Source organism: Fusarium oxysporum, chromosome I (assembly GCF_013085055.1).
Source record: "Fusarium oxysporum Fo47 chromosome I, complete sequence".
In the NCBI taxonomy this organism is placed as follows: domain Eukaryota; kingdom Fungi; phylum Ascomycota; class Sordariomycetes; order Hypocreales; family Nectriaceae; genus Fusarium; species Fusarium oxysporum.
In genome coordinates this window covers 5,526,216-5,549,642 of record NC_072840.1, presented here as the reverse complement: position 1 = coordinate 5,549,642, position 23,427 = coordinate 5,526,216, and the positions used below count along the sequence as shown (strand labels likewise).

Below are 23,427 nucleotides of genomic sequence, written 5' to 3'. Positions count from 1 at the left end.
GGCAGTGATTTGGATTTTGCGACGGGATGTACGGTGCATGTTTCCTGAATAGCATATGAACAAGTCGGCACCACTGTTCAGTCACTCAACGGCTAGATCTGACATGTAAATAGAGCTTACGTTCAATACTAATACACCCCGGGTTGAGTGAGCGATTCTTAATTGACAAGGTGGTAAAGCTTTGAAGACACATCAAATTGGGAGAATAGTTGTAAATGTATACTGTCGATATTCATGATCCTGATAAGCGACGCCGAGCATTATCGATATTCAAGAAGTCTGTATCTCAGGTTGAGGAGAAGAATCAAGCAGAGCAGCTAGCAATGATTATTTCGTCCACCTTGGATGAAAGCGACAAGGCTATTCTCATATCGGCCATGGAAGGGGTGTCAGATAGAGCTTGCGAGCGCCTAGAAACACAGACGAGGCTGGTGTGTAGCTTGGTCGTTGTTGGTATCTTCAGTAACACAGCTTCCAATCCCAAATACCTAGGAGCCAAGTAGATAATCCTTTTGGTTTGGCCACCATCGAGTCAACGACGAGAAGCGACAGGCATCATCAGGAGAGGCAAAGCAAAGTCGCCTACGAGTACTGACACTGAGCTCTCCAAGTTGTCACCCCATCACTGAACCTGGATGCAAGAATAAAAGGGGAATGTGCACATATATCCTTATGATGAGTTTATGCAACCCAGGCCTAAGCTTAGGGTTAGGTCCTAGATTATGATAAATTTGGTAGGTTTATGATGATGTGGTCTAAGAATTGCTCTCTTGTTGCACCAGTTGGTGGATGAGAGTCAACTTTTGCTCGCCCTTGCATCAACAAAACGGTGATTTCTGAAACCGCATACGGTGAATACGATAAACAGCTCATAACATCATGCGAATTGTCTCGAATAGCATCAGCTGGCCGATTGACTTTTCCCCAGTAGTCGCATGCCCTTGCGTCGGAGCCATCGCTCCGCTGACATCTGAGACATGGATCGCGTGTAAGTCTTAGTTTAGCCAAGGTACGATTTTCAGGGAAAAGCGAGGTTGGAAGCAAAAAAAAGTCAGCAGATGATGAGACCTGGCTAAAGAGTCATGCTGGGAAAAGGTAGTTGCCATGGTGCGAGGGGCAGCTTTAGAGATATGTTTCAGATTTGCACTTTGGAGTTGTTGGTGGAGGTGAGTTACTGCGTTTGTGGCTTGAGCTTATTACTGTGTGGTTGGTTTGACGACTCATGAGGGAAGCAGTTCTTGTCAGCAAGCTTTCAGCTCAGTATCGGATGTGACTTGTCGACCAAGAGGATATGGAGTATGCTTGAACCATCGCTCAGGAACTCGGGCTCACATTGCCAACAACATAAACACGGACCTTCAGCTTTCAGCAGGAACTGATGGGATCATTCAGATGACAAAACCTGGAGATATGCAAAACATGATATGACGTGAAGGCTTCGTATATGATGTTGAGTTTAGGCGTCTTACGGCTAGTTTATGACCCTAGAGCTCAAGGTTTGGGTCCCTGATCTCAATCCTCATTGAAGTTATGTAAATATACTCATAGTTTGGCATATAATTACATGAATTCTATGGAGACTAACCACCATTCCCTCGTTTTGCTGTACTATTGAGTCTCCCTACATGTCAGTGGCCAGCCATGGCGTTTTTAATCCTTCAAAACGTTCAAACTAACGATCAAGACGTGTCGTTCCGTCCCACTTGAGCTCTATCAGACGCCGCTCGGGGGCCCCGACAACTGCCAGAGTTTCAAGAGCTCGAGTCGCGTGTCACGCTAAACAGATTCATGCTCGAGTCTAGAACAGCAATCGAAGCTTGGTATTCCCATTAAAAACAGGTATTTCCAGCGCACGTGTATAAGTGCTTTGGTCAGCTGATAGCTCTACCGGTGAGACCCGATGCTTTTATTTTGCGATCAAGATGAAGATGACTGTTTGGGCATTTGATATGAGTTGATTCTCTGGCGGTGACAAGGATCGAGGATTGAGGGCTTGGGGTTGAATCGTGATCTTGATATGTATGTGTTTTTGGTGATGTACTTGTGACGGACTATCGAGTAGGTGGTTACGAGTCAGTTGGTCATCGGTGATGTAGTGACTCTGACGGGCCGAATTAGCTCTGGACCAGACAGGAACAAAGTGTACGATATAGACTAGCTTCTTCGAAAACATACAAGCTCAAATGTATAATCGTAGCATAGTATCGGAACAGTCCCTATATTGGATAGCTCTGCAATAGCTTTGGCTTGAATGACGCTGGACAACTGGGACTCGGACTGAGCACTCAAAACGGTACAAATCATTCACAACAGTCCACCATGACGTCTCTCATAAACATACGAAAAGTATCAACCGCAGAACAATATCATTCGGAGTGATTCTGTCCTCCCTGATTTTGAAGAACAAAGACTAAGGCCAGGGTACCACCCATCTCGAGGTTATTCAACCAGTCGGAACAGAGAAACCTCAACTCCCACATCCCACCCGAGTGGCTACCAAAGAGGCCATGTAATCAATTAAAACTGCAGTTATTCTTCCTGCCTTATTTAGAAACCAAACTGCCTCGTGTCAATACCGTCTTGCATGATCGACATGCCTGGACGCATCGACGGCAGGGATACTATGTCTTGACAGAACCACAACTGATTATCGACAATGATAGTTTCCATAAGAAAGAGGCTCATCGCAAGTCGACGATGTCATACCCTGTGTCTAGAACACACTGGCTTGTGCGTTGTTGCTCAGCTGAAGCACAGCCTGAGCATCGAGAACGGTCCATCATACGTCACTGAGGTAGCATAGGCCTCTATTGCACAAGGCGCACAAGGCGTTCGGGACTCAGTCAGACTTCAGTGGATCTTTCGATATCCATTTCCCGTGGGAACGATTCTGCAGGTTTGTTGAACATGGCAAACTGTCAAAGTGGGATAAATCTAGTTCTGTCAGGCATCTCCTGGCTAAAACAACAGTTTGTTGTCAGTCTCGTGCCCCTCCCGCCCAAGATGCTAAAGCTCAGAAATTCAAGGGTCCGCCTTGCTTCGATGAGGCTAGTACTGTAAGGCGGCGTCTCGCTGGCACACAGCCTTGGCTGAAGTTGGAAATCAACGCCATGTTTCCGCGAACAACTAGCGGTAAGCGATTAAAGTTTCGATTCCTACTCGAACAGTTCCACTTTGAGAGTATTTTGTCTGCAAAGACTTGAGTGAGATTGTTTTCGCCTAGGTCCTTTCAAGATTGAGGCCATGCTGTTGGGTCTTTGCTTAGAATAATCGCAAGCGCCGCTGATGAATTGCTCTACTCGCGTGCAACCCTAGTTGAAGTGTTGATTTGACAAATCTATCCGTTATGGAGGGGATGATCTCAGGGTCCAGGCCCTTCGATGTGGATTGAAGCAAAGACGTGACGGTGAGAAAGATGTCTGATGTCTGAGGCTTCCATCTGCAAGGGTGTGCTCTTAGCGTCCGTTAGATGCCCTAATCAGGAACCGTAAGGAAACGGCAGCTACTGTATTCTCGCAGGGCTTGGTTGATAATCGAGGCTTGTTAAGCTTCGGCCGGTGGAATATGGAATACCGAAAAGCTGGATAGCTTCGTCCGCGACTCGGACAAGGGCGTCGGAGTGACATGCACCAGACAATCCTCGCATAAGCCCGAGCACCATGCTTATAATTGAGCATTACGTTTCTGATATTTGTGTCAAGCTTTGCCTTAGTCTAAGCAGCGGTCCCTGAAATCATCTCGCAACAAGGGAGAGAGCATGAGCGAGACAGCCTTGAAACAAAATCATCGACACAAGATCAAATCGCTTAGCGGAGAGGCAGCCTTTTTTTGACATTAGCCGAAGCCGGGATATGGCATGGTTCCGATTCAGCTTTTGCCTTTGGGCGGATGGCTTTTCAGCTGAAACTCCGTTACTGGGCGGGCTACCAAGACGTTACAACAGTATCAAAACGGTGAGCGTAAGTGGGATGGTTGCTCAACGTCTCATCAACTACGTCATGCCGCAGCATTTAATTTCGTACAGACCTGGTCGAGACTCGGCATCAGACTTTACGACCGTTGACGCGAGATCTGAACACGCATTCTCCAGAGCTGAAGGCACAAAACAAACCATGATTCGCAACAGATTCGTTCTAGACTCTATCGACCTTTTCAGACGGAGGTTGGCAAATGTCAAAATGGGCAGAGAACGAAATGGCGGAGATAAATCAATGGATACGCTGGAAAAAGAAGCAAAAAACTAATGCGGACCAGTGACGTTGACGACGGCGCCACGCGGATTTCTGGTTGGTTCAAGCCAGACCAACAGATGCACACACGCCCCCATGCCCGTTCCATTATTTCTTTCCAGGTGGGGACCCTTGACGCTACAATGACGATATAGTCAGGGGGAAGACTCGAGAGACGGTGACCGATTCGAGAGAGAGGGGGGAGGATGAACATCAGCGGGGGATGAAAGTATGAAAATGATCTGGATCATCGTGGGACAGGGGAAAGAGATGATGGAATCTGCACGTTCGAATGAACTTTATTATAGTGCTGAGTTGTAAGAATACGAGAGAGAGACATTTGTAGTGATTGAAGCTTGGGTAATAAGCTTCAATAATACCTATTCTATCAGGCCAGTCAGGCTAGTACCTGCAGTTGCTACTACATTGTTAATAGAAAGAGTTTGATACCTTGAATCAATTATATTGTACCTGTCAGAGTTTATCACCTGAAGCTATACTGAACCTCATTGTCCTGAACTATTGGCCAGGTTGTCCGAAATCTCCTCAACCTCCACCGCCAGAAACTACCAGAAGATCAACCAAACATCTCAACAAGTAAGGACAAGCGCACAATTGCGAATTCAATGATCTTCAAGGGTCCTTCTGTCCACCTGCACGAACAGCACCAGAAACAAAAAACCACACACACTCTCTCCGGACCAGTGTCTCTTCCTCCCCTCTTCTGCAGAAGCAAGCGTCCATTCGCTTGGATGATCTTTACTACACGCGACCACCCCTAACCCCAACGACCGTTCTCACCGGGAGCTGTTTCTGCAGTATTATCCAGAACTGCTTGTATCTATTCAACTGGTTGGTTCTTCTCTCTTTTGCACCACTCACGCAGTTCTAGTCGAAACATGCCACTATGAGATCGTCGGTTCAGCAAGAGAATGCACAGGAGAAAAGAGGCACCTTTGGAGTTGTCAGTGTCTAGGAGTGTTTATGCACTGACATGTAGGTGTACGGTAGCCATGATCGACGTCGGTGACTGTAACCAGGCTAAAAAGCTTAGGTTGGCTACAGCGATATGCCTCTTCGTGACTTTTTTTTTCCTCATGTCTTTTTTTTTCTTCTTTTTTTTTCTTTCAGCCTTTTAGAGTTTCAGGGTAAACAGGTCCCTTCTTGCATTCAGCCCTGGCAAGAATCTGGTGATAACTTCTATCTTATCGTATAATCGAACGATTTGGCTGCGAGTTTTCCAGGTTTTGACTGATGCAGGATTGCTTTGCTTCTTTTCTGTACCGTCCGTTTTCTCGTCTCCCCACAGAGGACTCACTCCACTTGCAACGCTGACGCACGAGGACAGGCGATACGGTAGGTTGCAGGGGACGTTACGGTAGGATTTGGGTACGTACAGCTGGGAACCGTATTCATCTTGACAGCTGCAGGTTTGGATTACAAACCTGTATCCTCGGACATTATGAACGCCACGGATGCGAACAGCGAGCGGCTACATAGTATTTCTAATATAGGAGAGTCAGGATAGTCTATGAATTTCTAAAGTCTAATAAGTATTATCTAAGAAGGCAAACCAGAATAAATATTTCTTTCCGTTCTATCACCCATTTTGGCTGTTGATTGTCCTCTCTGATCCTCCTTTCTCCACCGCACGTCATCGTCCGCGAGACGCCACCGTCGCCTTCCCACTGACCCTGACGGTAACGGCGTTCTTTTAACCACTGGCCGTGTGTGAGTGTGTGTACCCATAAACTTGTTGCCACCGTTCATCACCATTTCGAGCACTGCAGGCTGCATTTGTTCTTGTGAGCGCCCTGTACGTGTGTTACTGCAATACAACACGCCTTTTCTGCTGTGCTCCCTGAACTCTTCTCAACTCTTCTCAGCTCAACCGCATCTCTTTACTTCTTCTTCTACACCGACTGGCACTAAAAGTCTGGGGTCGTTCGTTGGAGCACCATCAGTAACGTACGTCAGGACCCTTCGAATCTGAAATTCGGCTACCGTCTAATTTACTGTCACAGCCTCTGACCTCCCCTAGGTTTTAGGCCCATCACCCCCTGACCCCTACCAGTGGTGACACCCCCCAGCCCAGGGCCCTCACCCCCCTTCTTGGCTTGTTTCCAAGTCTTCCAGGGATCGGATTGATAGACCCCACCAACTGCCCGCTTCTCTTCTTGACCTAGCCTAGCCTAAAGGAAGAGGGTAGCCTTCGTTCATCCATTCATTCATCTTTATCTCTGGTGCATTTGCATTTCTTAAACTACCTTGCCTTGCCTTACTCACTCCCGCACTACACCACACTACAACTACACTCGCACTCACCCTTCTCTGTCCTAGGTCCCCTTGCCCCCCCCCGAGACCCTTATTTAGCTGAAGCTAGACTTGCTGCTACTATTCTCGATATAACCAACTCCAGGTCCCCTTCTTCCCAATCCATTACTCACTCACTCACTCACTTAATCTAATTCTCGACCTCTTCACCATGGCTTTATGAGCCTCGCTCAGCCTCTCTTTACCCCTGCGTCTCCAGAGATGACGTCGACTACCCCGATCACCGCCTTCGCTATGCATGATTCCAGGACTGGCGACCGGACGCCATTACACTATACAATGAAGACGCCTGCACGACACTCTCCCGGCGGACAGTCTCATTCTAATAATATTTCCCACTCACGATCTAATTCGTATAACATCAACCACTCCCATTCTCACTCTCAAACACTTCGACCAACTAAGCCAACAAAATCATCGACTCCTCTCGCCTCTCCCCGGATGCCATACTCGGTCGGCCAGAATCACCCTCCGCCCAAGCTTTCGCCTCGTGTGGTCTCTGACAACAGATCACCAAGTCCTAACTATTTTGGCCTCATCGTCGAATCAGCCAACGAACGTGGAGATTCCTCCTCAGGGCTTCCTAACGAGAATTGGAGCCCTTCATCATCAGTAAAATCCTTCCAGGCTGCGATTCCCAAACAGGTCCCTCTTGATGCCAATCCCGAGTTCGAGGCCTTCAAGAGACAGGCTGACTTCAACCGGGGCAAGTCGTTTGCTCTCTCCACCAGTCACTATGCTCAGCCGTCAGTGACATCAAATGGAGTTGCACCTGTGCGCCCTCGACCTCCCAGATGGCACACCCATGGAAGTGACATTGGCGGCCCATCGCCCTTTGGCCGTGGCTTGAGCTCTGCCAATGTTCGACCAGCCAGCCGAATGGATGTGGACCAGGATAGCCTAGGAGACTCGGCCTATGTGTCATCAGACTCGAAGCGTAACTCCGAATCATCTCTCTACGGCCATGTTCCAGCTCTAAACATGCCCCGATTCGACTCCCCGCTGCCAATGGACCCTCCACAGCAAAGAACGAGTCTAACTCGATCTGAAGATCGCGACCCTCGGCTATCTGTAATGGAACATCGCCCCGATCCTCCTGATGCTCGAGATATTAGACGCTCTGCAACAGTACCAGCAACTCTGGAGCCCGGACAGCCTCACATGATCACAGGCCAACAACTACGGGATATTCTTCAGAGTGTGAAGCCGGAAAGACTGCTTATTCTTGACCTTCGATCATCACAGAACTACGCACAGTCCAGAATTCAAGGTGCTCTCAACCTTTGCATACCCACTACACTTCTTAAGCGAGCCACCTTCAACATTCAGAAACTCAAGCAGACTTTCCAGACTAGCTCTGACTCGGAGAAGTTCTCTACTTGGCAGGACACTGACTACATCGTTGTTTATGATGCTCACGCCTCTGATAAGCGCGATGCTATTACCGCTCAGAACATGATCAAGAAGTTCACGAGTGAGGGGTACACTGGTGGCACCTGTATCCTGAAGGGTGGCTTCAACTCTTTCCAGGAGAACTTCCCCGACATGGTCGATCACCAATCGGCAACTGGATCTCCTGGAAAACCCGGTCCTGGTCATGGAGGAATTGCACCTGTCATCGGCGGAGTCATGCTTCCCAATGCCAGCAACGACGTCAACCCGTTCTTCTCCAACATTCGCCAGAACATGGACTTGGCTGATGGTGTTGGCCAATTGGATGTATCACGACCTTCAGCCCTTGACTCACCCTCTCTCCCGCGCTGGCTACGAGAGGCCGCCGCGAAGCCTGACCACGGAAAGAAGGTTTCGGACAAGTTCCTGCATATCGAGGTTGATGAGCAGTCTCGTATGAAGGCGGCATATGCGGCTTTCAACCCTCAGAACAAGGATAAGCGGAGCCAGGTGCAGCTCTGTGGTGTTGAGAAGGGAGTCAAGAATCGATACAAAGATATCTTGCCTTTCGAGCATGCTCGAGTGAAGTTGCAAGAGAAGCCTGAAGGTTCATGTGATTACATCAACGCAAGCCATCTCAAAGCTTCCCGAAGCAACAAGCAGTACATCGCCACTCAGGGACCGCTCCCCGCCACTTTCGAGGTATGTTTGTAAGCTACTTACACTATGCGAAGATTGACTAACGTCTATTCAGGACTTTTGGTCTGTCATTTGGCAGCAAGATGTGCGTGTAGTCGTCATGTTGACTGCAGAGTCTGAAGGCGGGCAGCTCAAGTGTCATCCCTACTGGAAGGGCAGAGACTTTGGAGCTATTAGACTGAAGCTTCTGTCCGAAAAGAAGGTGTCTCTTGACATCGACAAGCATAGGTCCGATTCCCATCACACGCCATCAGCTTCGGCCAGCGAACAGGGACGCAAGCGTGCAAACACCACGACAACATTCGAGTCCTCGACACCTACACCGAGACCAACTCAAGGCCCCGCAGAGACCCCCTACGTAATTGTCCGCAAGTTTGCACTCTCTCATACCGCTCATCCTTTTGCGCCCATTCGAGAGATTACTCATTTGCACTTCCCGTCATGGCCTGACTTTGGTACACCTGCACAGCCATCGCACCTGTTGGCGCTGGTTGAGCTGGCCAATGTCATGCAACGTTCTGCCCTCCCTGTTGAGACTTCTTCGGTTGTGGGATCCAAGATTACGTCACTTGAGTCACTTCCAATTACATGGTACGATGAGCCCGAGGCCGATTCTCGAGCACGACCAATGCTGGTACACTGTTCCGCTGGATGTGGTCGTACTGGGACATTCTGCACTGTCGACAGTGTTATTGATATGTTGAAGCGTCAGCGACAGGCCAAGATGGCATCGGTACGATCTCGTGATCATGACGGAGATGTCAACATGGGCGAGAACGGGGACATGTCACCCCGCTCTACCAAGCACTTTAACTTTTTTACCCCTGGTCAAAGATCCAACATGGAGCGAAAGGTAGCTCGAGGCGGCGCAAACATCAACATCGACTGGTTATACGACGATAGCGTGGATCTCATCCAGAAGACGGTGGAGGATTTCCGAGAGCAACGACTCAGCATGGTGCAGAGCCTGCGACAGTATGTTCTCTGCTATGAGACAGTCCTCGAATGGGTAACGAGGATGAACGAGCGAGCGTCAAGCACTCCAAACGGACGACTACGAAGTGGCAGCCTTCGCCACTAGAACCAGGATGCATCACGAATAAGTAACGGTTATTATGGAGCACACTTGCATAGGGCACATGGAATAATGCAACAAACGGAAACTGGATGGATGGTACAGGCGTTTAATGGTACAGCTGCGTATGATTCTATAAGGAGGCTAGCACAGCGAGCATGCAATGCTTATGAAAGAGATATTATAAAAAATCAACGTTGAGGGGGACCTTGGTTTGATACTTACTATGAGTAGGATTGGTTCTTAGGGTTTTCTGTATAGTAGAACAAAAAGGTATGATGGAAGGGGAACGGAGCAACCTTGGAATGATTGGACTTGCATAGTAGGATCATGAAAGGCTACATTGCGTGTGCGATTACCATTGCGAGAAATTCGTTTATGTGAGATGTATGATAACAGAATAGGTTAAGTTAATTTGTAGTAAAATAACTTATACTATGGTCCTGAGGATATGGAGCCACGTCTGGATATATCACATATTATCGTGGGCCTATGTTAGCCCATCAATACAACAACAATAGAGAATGTTGTTATTCCAAATATATCGATTTCCCAATTGGCCCTTGTATCTATCACGCGAGATGTCGAGGCGCATCTGGGCCCAATTGCAGCAAGTCACCCATAATGGCACAATGCACCATCGCAATCTTGGCTCCGGAAAGCGTCACGGGAGGGGAAACACGTGTGATGACGTCGCATCGAGTACACATGCATGAATCTGGGGGGGGGGGGATGGGCTTTTCGGTAAACCAAAGATAGAAATGTCATGGCTGGGGTATGAGACGAGACGAGACGGGCATGACCGGGCTGGGCCTGGGGGGGCGCTTCGGTACAGCGGGAAAGGGCCTCGTTTCAGTAATCGTCGACTAACAGTAGAAGAGGAAACGGATAAGGTTAGTTGATTTGCAGAATTGATGTGATTGATAATCGTGGAGACATGGTTCTGGTGGGTTCTTTGGAATGGATTAGAGCTCATCTTATAAGCTGACCTAACGAAACTCGACTCGCTATCGTGGACTTGCTGTAAGCCAGTGAGCGAGTCCACTGAAGTTTAGTGGCCCAACTCCAGGCTCTCCAGCCCAGGGATTCTGATACATGCCCTGTCCATTGTCCACTGTCCACGAAGCCGGGGCGTCAAAGTTTCACAATGTTCCAAGGAAAAAAGGGTTCTCCTTGGAGTAACAACAAAAGAAGAAGAAAAAACGCCCATGCTTTTTGGTACTCGAAACTGGAACCTTCCCTCCTTCTTGTTAACCCCCCACTTCCCTCCCCTCCCACTCTGTACATATCCCTTTAAGGTAGTCGCGGCGCATGCATCCATCTCATCGTCCTTGAACGGGTGCCTTCCCTTTCGTCGTCGCAAGCAGTGGAAAGAGCGGCACTTGGAAGCCACCAACTGCATATGCAACTGCAACTACAACAACGGGAAAGTGCGAGTCCAACGATAAGGAATTACACTTCATTGGCTTGACTCCCCCGCCTTCACCTGGCACTCAGTGTCTTCTACTGTTTTCCCTCCTCCAACCTCACTCACTTCCATTCTTTTCTCTTTCCATCTTATCTTTATTCACAATAGCCTGGCGCTTCTGTAAGCGTTTAATAAACGGCTTGTGCAATACTTATATTCTGTCCCCCGCATTCCCCTCGTTTCTACCCATCTGCGCCTTATTTATTATACGCTTTCATCGCGACTTATTGCGCAGTCTCTCATTTCAACCCTTCATCCATTCTTTGGTGGGCTCGTTTAGCGGATTTGAGACTTCCCCGTTTTAGCCTTTTGCTGCTGATTCAGAACCACCCACGGATCCCACTGCGCCACCAGAGTTGCCCTGACGAAACGCTCCTAGTCTCTCGACTCTACTTTACGCTTTCAGCGCCCAGCCTGACCTCAAACCGGCCTCCCCCGTTTGGGCGTCGACAAGACGAATCTCCCGCGCTGGGATTGACTTTACTTTTACCATTGATTTATTCTTTGGTAACTTCACAACACAACCATTCAGCGGTGGCCATGTCACATCTGCCATCAGCCGCTGACACGATGCGCCGCCTCTCCCACGACCTCGCGGAGCCGCCGCGCAATATCGAGGAGTCCAACGGTGCGCCCTCGGACCACGAAATAGAAGATACACTAGATCTCTCCATGCCTCCTCCCGATGAGGAAGACGATGTCCTAGATGACGACTCGAGAATTTATACACCACCTCCCCACATTGCCGCTCGCTTCTATCGCCCAACGCAGGCTCGTCGCAGAGATTCGGCTGCCTCGTCGCGCCGCAACTCAATCTCGTCTGCCCACTCGCGATGCTCCTCTATTCAACCATCAAGTCACCGTGGAGGTGAACAGAGCAAGCATGTCGCTCAACATCTTCGCCGCGCCTCTTTTCTTGAGGACCGCAGGGCGCGACTTGCCGATCGAGCGGCGCATGCCGAAAAGGTTCGTCTTCGAGCGGCCCTGGCTAAAGCGACTCATCGAGATACTTCACTATCGGAGGAGCGAGCCATAGCGGCACAGCAGGCCAGGGAGCGCAATTTGGCAGAGATTGTCGCCAATTGTGCGGACGAGGTTAAGAAGGCAAAGCAGGTTGCCGAATTTATGAAGGAGAAGCGAGAGCAGGACATTTCCCGATTGAAGGCTCAGATCGAGGAGCGAATGGCTGAGGCAGAAAGACGAAGGGAGGAACTACGTACCAAGAACGCGTCTAAGCGGAGTCGCGGGCAGAGTATTATGGCCAGGAAGCCCACAGACCCCATGCCCGATGTTGAGCAAGAGAGACGCAAGCCCACCGAAGAGGAAGCCACAAGAAGTATCCAGTGGTGGTGGCGTGGCTGCCTCCGAAAGAGAGCCATCTCCGAGTTCAACAACCTCGGCTTGACTGTGGATGGCATCAGAGATACACACTTCGATACTGTCGTTGAGCTCCTGGCCCAGGAGCGGGTCCTTGTTATTACGGCACAGTTGCTTAGACTATGTGGTCTCGAGGAGGGTGAAACTGGTTCGGTTGGCGAGATGACAGCTGTTCGCACGTTTCTCAGCGCCTTCTTGATCCTTGGTCATCCCAATCAAGTTCTCAGCAACAAGAACGACAATGGCGACGAGGACGTCGTCGATGTACTCACTTCTCACCGACTGCCCTCTACGGATCTTGCCAATCCTCAATTGCAGGACTTGGTAGGCAAGGCGCGAGACTTGCTCATTTCTTTTGAGAATATCCTGTCTCGCTTGACATCCGCCAACAAGTACACCATGCCACCTGCACTCAAGAAGACTCTTCCTGAGGCGTATGCCACTTTCTACAATGCTTTCATCGCCTGGAAATCCCGAGATTCTAATGCCTTGATCGAGGTTATGCTCATGCAGTTTGTTGAGCTTGACGCAATCTATCACACCGTCAAGGACACAACTGACGATGCTGCCACGGCTCTTTACAAGAAGAGCATCCAAGACAACCAGTTGATGCTCATTGTGCGGATCAAGAAACTAGCAGGTGCAGAAAAGGGCAAAAAGATGATATTTGACGCGGTTGCCGAAGCCCGCAAAGCTCGCTCTACCAAGAAGAAGACCGGAGACACAAAGCCCCGTGTGGCTGAGAACGCACCCGGAGAAGCATCTGAGGCAGCCAACAGTCTGGTCTCATCCGAGTCGCAAACACTGACTCCTCCTGCAACACCGGCCAGCAAAGCCCAGGAGAAGGCTCCTGCGCCCAAGACCGGCCTCAATGGTCTGTTGCCTAATAACAGGATTGTGGTGCATGAGTTGGCTATCAACAAGGAATACCAGCTCTCGCCTGACGAATACAGAGAACAGCAATCGGAACGTTCGAAATTTATATATATGCAGATGCGGACCACTATGAGAGATGACGATAGTGGGATCAATTTCCAGGTTTTCGCTCTTATCGCAAGCTACATTAAGGAAAGGCTCCAGCGTTTGCTCAAGCCGGGCAACTCCATGTATAACCTGATTGGTGAAATTCTAGACCCCGAGATGGCAGAGCGGCAATTCGCCCTCGGCAACTTCTCATATGAGAAGTTCTTTACTGCCATGTCGTCACTTCTGCCCAAACTCTGTGCCCCTTTTCGCGATGAAGAGGTTCAGGACTTGATCCAGAACAAACTGGCAGACGGCGACATTATCGATCGAGTTGAGGCCCTCAACGGGTTCATTGATGTGATGCTCTGCGACTACATCAACTATCTTTTGCGAAGTGCTGCACCTCAGCTTATCCAATCCGCGGCGCCATATGAGGCTAAGAGGTTCGCCGAGGATGTTGAGAAAGGTCAGCTTGGCCTTGCAGCAGCTGAGGCGACATGGAAGGCTTCCCGAGCAAAGGTTCTTGCAGAAGTTCAGAAGAGGGACCCAGAGGGAATCAACCATCCGAGGTCGCGACCGAATGCTGGAAAGTTCTATGCACAGATGCTCGTAGACATCTTTACCAGGATCTCTCCCCCGCCCATTGAGGAGGTTCCAGAGATGCTTCGACTAGATTACAATCGCATCGGCCAAGTCTCTACCACCATTCAGCGAGTCATTACCGCCGGCGCTGTTCTGTTGCAGTGCAAAAACCTCCTGAAGCGGGATGTTCGGTCTTCGTGGAAGATGGAAGCATCACGCATCATGGCGGTTCTCGAGGCGGGTCATCCTCTCCAAGCTACTGTGGACGGCGTCATGGCTGCCCTCGAATCTGGAAGATCGATGCCGACGGCGACTAAGAGCCACCTCCGCGCTCTTGTTACTAAGGTTCTGACTGCCAGTCAAGACATGGCACAGAACGGAAACGAGCCTAGAGAACCTGTCTTGCGACTTTTGCTCACCCGTCTTCGTAGCAACATTCTTGCCCGCCTCGCTGCTGGATCAGCAAGTGAGAAGGTCAAGGCGGCCAACACGGCTGGCGAGAAGCTAGCCAGTCTCGGACTCTCTGAGTTTGTTGATCGAGTTAGAGAGATATCGAACTTACTAGAGAAGATTGGAACGGTTGACAGAGCAGCCCATGGGCCTTGGTGGGATGCCGTAGCAACAAAGGTTGAGCAAGAAGAGATGTCGGCTTAGATGTAATGGGTTGGATTGTTTTGATAGGGATTATGCATGATGAGCAACAAGGATGCATGGTATTTGGAGGTTAGCATTTGATCTTTTCAATCAGGCAGGAATAGGTTTGCTTTTACTGGGAAGCGCTTTTGAACTTGGGTTGCATGGCGTACTGGTATGGAAAGCCAATATGGCTCACTTGGTGGGATTGGATCAAGCTTGCCCCTTCAAAGAAGTGTGGCAGTGTTGATGGGTAGCTTATGGGATCGGCAAATTTCTTTTTGGCTGGAATAATGGATAGAATGTCATTTCAACTGGGCGCTAGAAGCGTAAACTATATCTGATTTCTGAATTGAATCATGAGAAAGCAGCAGCAGGCATTGTGACAACTGGACTTGTGACCATCATGACTTGGGTATCGTTGTGTCTAAGCAATGAGGATATTTACCCCGAAGATTGACTAAGAAAGCACAAAATAAAGAAGTCTTGTAAATTTTTAGGATATTCCATCCTAAGTTTATCTTAAGCTCTTTGAGGTCACAATGAAGGCAAGCTCTGTTGTCCTTGATCCTCTCCCAGTTTGCTTCATATCTCAAGCCCATGAATCCACTTTTGGTGACGTGGACTTTGTGTTGTTCATTGAAATGATCTCTGTATTTAGTAGCCGACTCGATATCATTGTGGTTACGCTCGCTCCTCTTGGATCACCACGAGTTACCCTATCTCATGATATACAGTGCAAATAATTGTCATGACACAATACACACGGCTCGGCATCTCGCTTGTCGCCGGCAATACGGCATACCAAACGGCCCTGAGCTTTACGTTGACCCGAAAATTTCGACACAGCATCGACACTCTCTTAATACTGATACGATACTGGGGGCAGCTACGCTACAAAAGTGCCATCAATGGGGGCTCTCAGTTGCTAAAAGAGGATATCATTGGCATCCCGTAAGAGTTCACCTATCAACGACCTGCCCAATTGCGACGGCGCATCACTCCTGAAAAGGGTGAGGATCCGGGCCAAAATGTCGTCCTCAAAGGGCCTTTTGCGACATCTGCCTCTGCCTCTACGTCTGTGGAGCAATTGTAGCCCACTATCGGTGATTACACGGCAGACGGCACCCTCTGTATCTGTTTCTCAAGGAATTGTCAACTGTGGTATCTTCTCGAGAGGACTTGCTTCACTTGTAAATGGTCAAGCGAAGCCGTTGAATAGTCGCCGTGATAATGGACGGCCTATGCCAATCGGTATTCGGAGGTACGTTATCCCTTCCATAATAGACTTCCCGTCTCCTCTGTTCGAGACAGAGAATGGAGAGAGGGGCAGCTGGGATCTTAACGGAAACCGGCCCACACCCCACTAACCGCGGGGTCCTACACGGCAACGCATCATCACGCTCTTGTTTGCTCTGCTTAGTCCATTGCCCTTTTGTTAAGCTATATCTTGCCGTCTGTTCCACTCTCACATCATCTGTTCCCTTCAATTTCTCCTCTATTCTCATTATACCCCATTGTTCTTGTGAACAACCCGCCCACTCGAGACTCGCTAAGCTAAAGCTCAGAGCTATAGCTTGCTAACACCACAAACAGCCTTGTTCCCAAGATCTCTGATCGAGCTTGTTCCGCCCACGCCAGACTCGCCCGCAACGAAACAATGACTGACCGCGATGTTCTCCCCGACAATGTCAAGCCTAAGCACTATGACCTCTCCTTGAGGGATCTCGAGTTCACCAACTGGACTTATAAGGGAACCGTTACGTACGTCACGCCGCCTCTACCCCTCATCGTGAAGCTAGCTCTGACTGCTCTACAGTATCGACTCGGAAATCACAAAGCCCACCAAGGAGATCATCGTCAACACTCTCGAACTCAAGCTCTCTCACGCCAAGGTATCCGTCGACTCCAAGACATTCGAATCTACAAAGTTCAACTATGACTCCAAGGCTCAACGCTCTACCATCACCTTTGACGAGGAGCTTCCTGTCGCTTCCAAGGCTTCCCTGATCATCGAGTTCGAGGGTATCATCAACAATGAGATGGCTGGTTTCTACCGCAGCAAGTACAAGCCTGCCGAGACTCCTTCTGCTTCGGTTCCCAGCGATGGTGAATGGCACTATATGTTCAGCACACAGTTCGAGGCTTGTGATGCTCGCCGAGCTTTCCCTTGCTTCGACGAGCCCAACCTCAAGGCCACTTTCGATTTCGAGATTGAGATTCCTTCCGACCAGGTTGCTCTGAGCAACATGCCTGTCAAGGAGACTCGACCTTCCAAGGATGGCTGGAACATTGTATCATTCGAGACCTCTCCTGTCATGAGCACTTACCTACTGGCCTGGGCTGTCGGTGACTTTGAGTATATCGAGGCTTTCACCGACCGCAAGTACGACGGCAAGCAGATTCCTGTCCGTGTCTACACCACCCGTGGTCTCAAGGAGCAGGGTCAGTGGGCTCTCGAGCACGCCCCCAAGATCATTGACTTCTTCTCCGAGATCTTCGACATTGACTACCCTCTGCCCAAGTCCGATTTGATTGCTGTTCACGAGTTCACTCACGGCGCTATGGAGAACTGGGGTCTCGTCACCTACCGTACTACCCAGGTTCTCTACGATGAAAAGACCTCTGATCCTCGATTCAAGAACGCTGTCGCCTATGTCGTCGCTCACGAGCTTGCTCACCAGTGGTTCGGCAACCTTGTCACCATGGACTGGTGGGATGAGCTCTGGCTCAATGAGGGTTTCGCTACCTGGGTCGGCTGGCACGCTGTTGACCACCTGCACCCTGACTGGCAAGTCTGGGCTCAGTTTGTTAACGAGGGTATGGAGGCTGCTTTCCGTCTGGATGGTATCCGTGCCAGTCACCCTATCCACGTTCCTGTCCGAGATGCCCTTGATGTTAACCAGATTTTCGACTCCATCAGCTACCTTAAGGGTTGCTCTGCCATCCGCATGCTTGCCAACCACCTTGGTGTCGAGACTTTCCTCAAGGGTGTTTCTAACTACCTGAAGGCTCACGCCTATGGAAACGCTAAGACTACAGCTCTATGGAACGCTCTTGGTGAGGCCTCTGGCAAGAATGTCACTGAGCTTATGCACCCTTGGATCTCCAAGATCGGTCACCCTGTCCTTACCGTTGCTGAGGAGCCTGGTCAGATCTCTGTCAAGCAGTCCCGATTCCTGTCTACTGGTGATGTTAAGCCTGAGGATGACACCACTACTTGGTGGGTTCCTCTCGGCCTCGAGGGCAAGAAGGACCACGCCGGTATCGCCTCTCTGTCTCTTACCACCAAGGAGGATACCATCCGTGACGTTGACGAGGACTTCTACAAGCTGAACAGCGGTGCCACTGGTTTCTACCGCGTCAACTACCCCCCTGAGCGCCTCGCCAAGCTTAGCAATCAGCTAGACAAGCTCAGCACCGAGGACAAGATCTCTATCATTGGTTCCACCGCCGACCTTGCCTTTGCCGGCAACGGCACCACCCCTGCTCTGCTGACCTTCCTCGAGGGATTCGGCAAGGAGAACCACACTCTGGTCTGGCGCCAGGTTCTTGACTCCATCGGTGGTGTCAAGTCCGTTTTCGGAGAGGACGAGTCTATCAAGAAGGCTCTGGATAAGTTCACACTGAAGCTCATTGATGAGAAGGTCAAGGAGGTTGGCTGGGAGTTCCCTGAGGGCGAGGACTACCTCACCGGTATCTTGCGAAAGGAGATCATTGGTGTTGCTGTTGCCTGCGGCCACCCTGCGTAAGTTTCTTGTACCCGTAGCTTGACTGGACTAACATGAGTAGTGTGACTGAGGAGGCCCTGAAGCGCTTCAACACCTGGGTCGAGAACCCCGAAGCTGGATCCATCCCCGCTCCTCTCCGTGTTGCCGTCTGGCGCGCTGCTATTATGAAGGAGCCTGCCCGAACTGTTGAGATTCTCAAGAAGGAGTGGTTCAACACCAAGTCTATCGACGGCAAGCTTCTTTCCCTCAGTGTTCTTGGCACTGTCAAGGATGCTGAGCTCCTGACCAAGGAGGTCATTCCCTTCAACTTCAACGAGTCTCCTCCCTCCAACGCCGTCCCTGCCGGAGACATGCACGTTCTCGGTGGCTCTGTCGCTAGCAACGTCATTGGCCGTCCTTTGCAATGGCAGTTCATGCAGGACAACTGGGATGCCGTCATCACCAAGCTTGGCAACCCTGTTGTTGTCGACCGATACATGAAGCTCAGTCTTGGCAGCTTCACCAATGTGTCTGCCGTTGACGAGATTGAGAAGTTTATGGCCGACAAGGATACCAGCAGCTTCAACCGAACTCTGGAGACTGTCAAGGATAAGATCCGTGGACGTGCTGCGTACCGCGAGCGTGACTCTGAGAAGCTCAAGGAGTGGCTCAGCGCTCATGGATATGCTTGACTGTGTAAACTATGATGTTGGAAGCATGTTTGTAATAAAAGTTAAATACCATTGAAAAATGACGACCATTGAGATTCTTGAAAGTTTGGCTCGAATCGTTTGGAACCGCTGAATAGTTTCTGTTAGGACCCGAAAACGACATTGACGCAACTGAAACGGCACATCTCCACTATGTTCAAAGATGCAGATTTAACAGCTTCTGCCCACAGTAAGTCAACTTGGCTTCTGGTGTCACTTATCCATTACCGTGACGATGTTGGTGATTTGGCCTGAGTCGAAAATTCAGACCGAAAGTCAGAAAATGTACAATATAGTACCAAACTCTGAATTCAATCTCAACGATTCCACAGCAGGTTCTTCGGAACCTTGATCGGTCTGGTGGTCTAGTGGTATGATTCTCGCTTAGGGAAAACCCTACAGCATAGCTTGCGAGAGGTCCCGGGTTCAATCCCCGGCCAGACCCTTTCTTTTGCATTTTTGACATCAAACTTGGTGGGAAATTGTTCCTTTCTAGCATTCGTAACGATTTCTCACCTCACGATGCTGCGTTGAGTGGAACGTGATTCCTTTTGAGGCATGTTATAACGAGGTGCGTGCGGTGTCGACTGTGACTCTTTTCCAACTTTTCACTTTGGGTGAACATTGAAGAAATGCTTCGACAACATATACATACATCCTCTGGATAGAGTCAGAAGCTCCAGTCAGAGAAAACTCAAGATCAATGCTAAGACAGCTTTTGCTAGTCATTGAGACTTAGCTGGCCTGCCAACGAACATCTCCAGCTGCCGACGTACCAATAGATGAGTGACTGACGCAGGAGACAGTGGCTCGGCAGGTGATGAAGACCATGAGACAAGAGGAGATCAGTAGACAGGAGAAAGACAATGACTCAAGGTCTCAAATTGACGAGCAATAGCTAAGTCAAGAAAAAAATATCCTTACAACTAGAATTCATGTCCTTAAAGATCATGAAAATGGCAAAGCTTTAGAGCAGAGCTTGATTGGAGCATGTCTTTGATGGACTGGATAAGGAGGTACTGGGCCTTTCCATCTTTCTGAACAGACTTCAAGATGACAGGCAGGACTTTCGAAACATTATAGACAACAGTGAGGATAGAGCTGGATGGTGTAAACTCCTCAACTCTCGGGCAGTCTTAGGAGACGTACACCACTACAATCAGTCACTTGATAGTGATATGCGGGCATTCTCATCTTTGAACAAGCAAAAGCATATGCATTAATTCATAACTATGTCCTTAATTAAACCTTCAAAACCTCCACATTGTTCGAAATCCAATCATATTGCGCCGTCCTGAAGTTATCATCAATGATACTGTTCTTATTCGCCGTCTCAAACCACATAAGCTTCTTACTATCCTTCCACTCTGGCCAATTCGCATACTTAGTAACACCCTTGTTAGGATCCAAGTTATACACAAAGTTGAAATAATACGTCCTGATGCTGCGCATAGCGTTGTTCGGCCAGATGCCAAAGAAGACTTGTAGCAGATCAGAACCGTGCATCGTGCCGAGAATTGGTGTGCCGTAGTTGTAACTCGCGAGGTAAGACCATGCTGGAACGTCGGGATTCTGCTCAGATGCTGTTTGGAGAAAGATTCGGCGGGTAAGAGAGAAGACCAAGTCGCCGAAGATGGCAGCGCGGCGCTTGAACATGGGGAAGACTTCGTTGAGGAGGGATGTTCGGAAAGGACTTCCTGCGCTGAGAGCGATGGGATATGTGTTCACCAGAGCGGTCAATTGCTCCTTGGTAGCTTTTTGGAAGTAGAGTTGCTGAAGGTAATCGACGAACTTGGCTGTCGTGGTCAAGTTTGGCTGGAAGAGAGCAAAGAGAGTGCCTTCGTCTTCTTGGTTGCCGTTGATCATGGGAACAGCGTGGTAACGACCTGATGCGATGAGTGCTTCTGGACTATCAGGAAGAACGGTACCGTCCGGGCGGGGGAGGTATGACAGGGCAAGGGAGTTGTATGACAAGAGTCCCGGAACAGAGTTTGCTGCGTTCAAGAACTTGTCGTAACTCAGACCACGGAGACAAGCGAGGGTATCAGAAGATCCAGAACATCCGCCCGATCTCACTACTGCGTCGTAGATAGCTTGCGCCTTGTCACTATCCACAGGTTCCGCGGGGGCAACACTGCCAGAGTTCATGATGGCGCCGCGGAAAAGGGGCTTGCCATTGTAATCGGCATCACCACCGTAGAGAACCATCTGATCAAGCACTGAGATGGCACCGGCAGATTCGCCCCAGATGGTGACCTTATCAGGATCACCACCGAAGGAAGCAATGTTATCGGCAACCCACTGAAGACCCATGCGCTGGTCAAGAAGACCCAAGTTCGAACTTCCATCCTTCTTGATCTCGGCACCTGGCATGAATCCGAAACCAGCGACGCGGTAGTTGACAGCAACATAGATAAACGGCTGGTCCTGATCAATGGCAGTACCCAAGAGACTAGTTCCATCGTACATAGCGCTCGAACCAAGTTCAAAGCCACCGCCAAAGATCCAGAACAATACAGGAAGTTTATCACCAGCCTTAGTGCCAGCCGGTCGTTGAACAGTCATGGTAAGACAATCCTCCTGACCAGTGATGGGAGTAAGGAAGGGGATGGACAGGAAGTCTGAGAGAAACTTGGAGATGACGTCTTGGGCACCGGATGAGATGAACATCTGAGGACATGACGGACCAACAAGCCCTGAAGCATCAAAGTTGCCTAGAGGCTTGGATAGTTTCTTTGGCGGTTTAAGTCGTAAAGAACCCGTCGGTGGATCCGCAAAGGGAATTCCTCTGAAGGAATCAACTTTTCCAGAACTTGAGCCGATGACAGTTCCAGAGGGAACAGCGACTGTGACTTTGGCTGCTCGTTCTTCCAGAGCTGGTGTGGCCGGCTCAGCAGGTTGAAGATCCGGAATTGCATCTGGTGCAGGGAGAGGAGCTGGAACAGCTACCACAGCCGTAAGAAGACCGAAGCCGGAAAGAAGACTTTGAAACTTCATTGTGAAGCTCAACTGTAAGACTGAGAGCTCAAGTTGTAAGAGTGGTAGTTGGAACAAAAGTCTGAACTAAACCACCACGGAGAGAGCCGTACACAACAAAGTTTAAGTCTTTCAAGCGTCAAAACAACGAGTCAACAGACAATGATCCCGCTGTCTCAGTTGAATTGCTGATCCTTTTTTCATCCGGGAAATGAGCTCAATTTGAACCTCGAGCAACATCGCGCTCCTCCCCTCCCGCTTTGACATATTCCACAAGGTATTGAGTTTATCTCTCTCAACCCTGGTTCGACGTCGACGTTGAACTTGCATCTTTCCTCAAAGGCATCTCCCCCAGAAGAGGAAGCCATCGCCGTATTCAACGAGTGCATAGCAGCTGTATCAGCCCGAAAGAAGTTCCTGAGCCGAAGACAGTCCCCGCTTCCCCGTGGGGAAATCAGCTGCCAGACAAGAAGATCTTGGTATGTTTTCCAAGTTTTCTTCTTGTCTGACTCTACAAGACCGAGGCAGAAAGTCGTCCCTGCAATCCACGTGGAGAGGGGGTGGGATCGACGATCAGCTGAATGGTTTTTGTGATAGTATGTTTGCTGTGGTTGGTGGAGATGTGAGAGAAAAAGGAAAAAAAAAGGTGGTGGTACCGGAGGAACGACAGAATAGATGATGGTGGGGAAGGACGATACCGCAGTTGATCAAAGATGGCATTGGTATTGGCATTGGGTGTAAGTCGAAAAGAGTTCATACCCCGGACCCTGAGATCCTTGTCTGCCGTAGTTCGGGCCCTGGTGACCTCTCAAGTCCGGGGAATACAGCAACAAGAATTGCGGGGAGGATTAGAAATGTCGGTCTGTAACTAATTAATACGAGGATGTTATTGTTCTTATGAGGGATTAATGTCTTTTTTGAGTAATCTATTCACTATCTGACATTTGTATCCCGCGTATAGATCCGATATACCCTGTTCTCACATTCGCATCAAGAACGTCATCACACATAACAACCCCAGCCTTTCAAAGGTTACCATTGAAACAAACTAAGCGGTAGAAACAAAAAACCTTGTTAATTACCGGGTAAAAGCCCAAACCCAACCCAGCCCAACTCAGCCTTATCCAAAGACAAGGTATAACCAGGCCAGTATTGAAATGGTAGTATTTGCGATCACGCATCCCAATACCTGGAGATTATTAGACTCGACTAACAATTGCTGATCTATCACACGCACAACCACTCTCCGCTCTTCCGGTGTTCGAAATAGGAAGCT

At 49.4% G+C, this 23,427-nt stretch overlaps 4 protein-coding genes and 1 non-coding gene across 5 annotated transcripts; 4 read left to right on the top strand and 1 right to left on the bottom strand.

Moving 5' to 3' along the window:
- The first annotated feature begins 6,431 nt into the window (after positions 1-6,431).
- On the top strand, positions 6,432-10,177 carry FOBCDRAFT_247332 (uncharacterized protein). The gene is made up of 2 exons (XM_031194649.3): positions 6,432-8,657; positions 8,710-10,177. The coding sequence occupies exons 1-2, from the start codon at positions 6,723-6,725 to the stop codon at positions 9,733-9,735; spliced, it is 2,961 nt and encodes a 986-aa protein (XP_031029387.2). The 5' UTR covers positions 6,432-6,722; the 3' UTR covers positions 9,736-10,177.
- Positions 10,178-11,737: 1,560 nt separating this feature from the next.
- FOBCDRAFT_124932 (T-complex protein 11-domain-containing protein) lies at positions 11,738-14,776 on the top strand (the record flags this gene model as incomplete). The annotated part of the gene is made up of 1 exon (XM_031194647.3): positions 11,738-14,776. One exon carries the CDS (start codon positions 11,738-11,740, stop codon positions 14,774-14,776), a length of 3,039 nt encoding a protein of 1,012 aa, XP_031029385.3.
- A 797-nt stretch (positions 14,777-15,573) lies between these two features.
- Positions 15,574-19,478, top strand: FOBCDRAFT_213351 (peptidase family M1-domain-containing protein). Its single transcript, XM_031194645.3, has 4 exons — positions 15,574-16,019; positions 16,352-16,519; positions 16,575-18,503; positions 18,548-19,478. Exons 1-4 carry the CDS (start codon positions 15,787-15,789, stop codon positions 19,155-19,157), a joined length of 2,940 nt encoding a protein of 979 aa, XP_031029383.2. The 5' UTR covers positions 15,574-15,786; the 3' UTR covers positions 19,158-19,478.
- Positions 19,479-19,529: 51 nt separating this feature from the next.
- On the top strand, positions 19,530-19,620 carry FOBCDRAFT_t25. Its single transcript has one exon. It is a non-coding gene; the product is annotated as a tRNA-Pro (tRNA).
- A 771-nt stretch (positions 19,621-20,391) lies between these two features.
- FOBCDRAFT_284660 (Alpha/Beta hydrolase protein) lies at positions 20,392-22,172 on the bottom strand (the record flags this gene model as incomplete). Its single annotated transcript, XM_031194644.3, has 1 exon — positions 20,392-22,172. One exon carries the CDS (start codon positions 22,170-22,172, stop codon positions 20,418-20,420), a length of 1,755 nt encoding a protein of 584 aa, XP_031029382.2. The 3' UTR covers positions 20,392-20,417.
- Between the last annotated feature and the right edge of the window lie 1,255 nt (positions 22,173-23,427).

Excerpts from the sequence above, each read along its gene's own strand:
- FOBCDRAFT_213351 (XM_031194645.3), top strand. The coding sequence starts at position 15,787 with ATGTCGTCCTCAAAGGGCCTTTTGCGACATCTGCCTCTGCCTCTACGT. Across the intron at positions 16,020-16,351 it reads ATGCCAATCGGTATTCGGAG|CCTTGTTCCCAAGATCTCTG; the intron begins GTACGTTATCCC and ends CACCACAAACAG. Across the intron at positions 18,504-18,547 it reads GTTGCCTGCGGCCACCCTGC|TGTGACTGAGGAGGCCCTGA; the intron begins GTAAGTTTCTTG and ends TAACATGAGTAG.
- FOBCDRAFT_247332 (XM_031194649.3), top strand. The coding sequence starts at position 6,723 with ATGAGCCTCGCTCAGCCTCTCTTTACCCCTGCGTCTCCAGAGATGACG. Across the intron at positions 8,658-8,709 it reads CGCTCCCCGCCACTTTCGAG|GACTTTTGGTCTGTCATTTG; the intron begins GTATGTTTGTAA and ends ACGTCTATTCAG.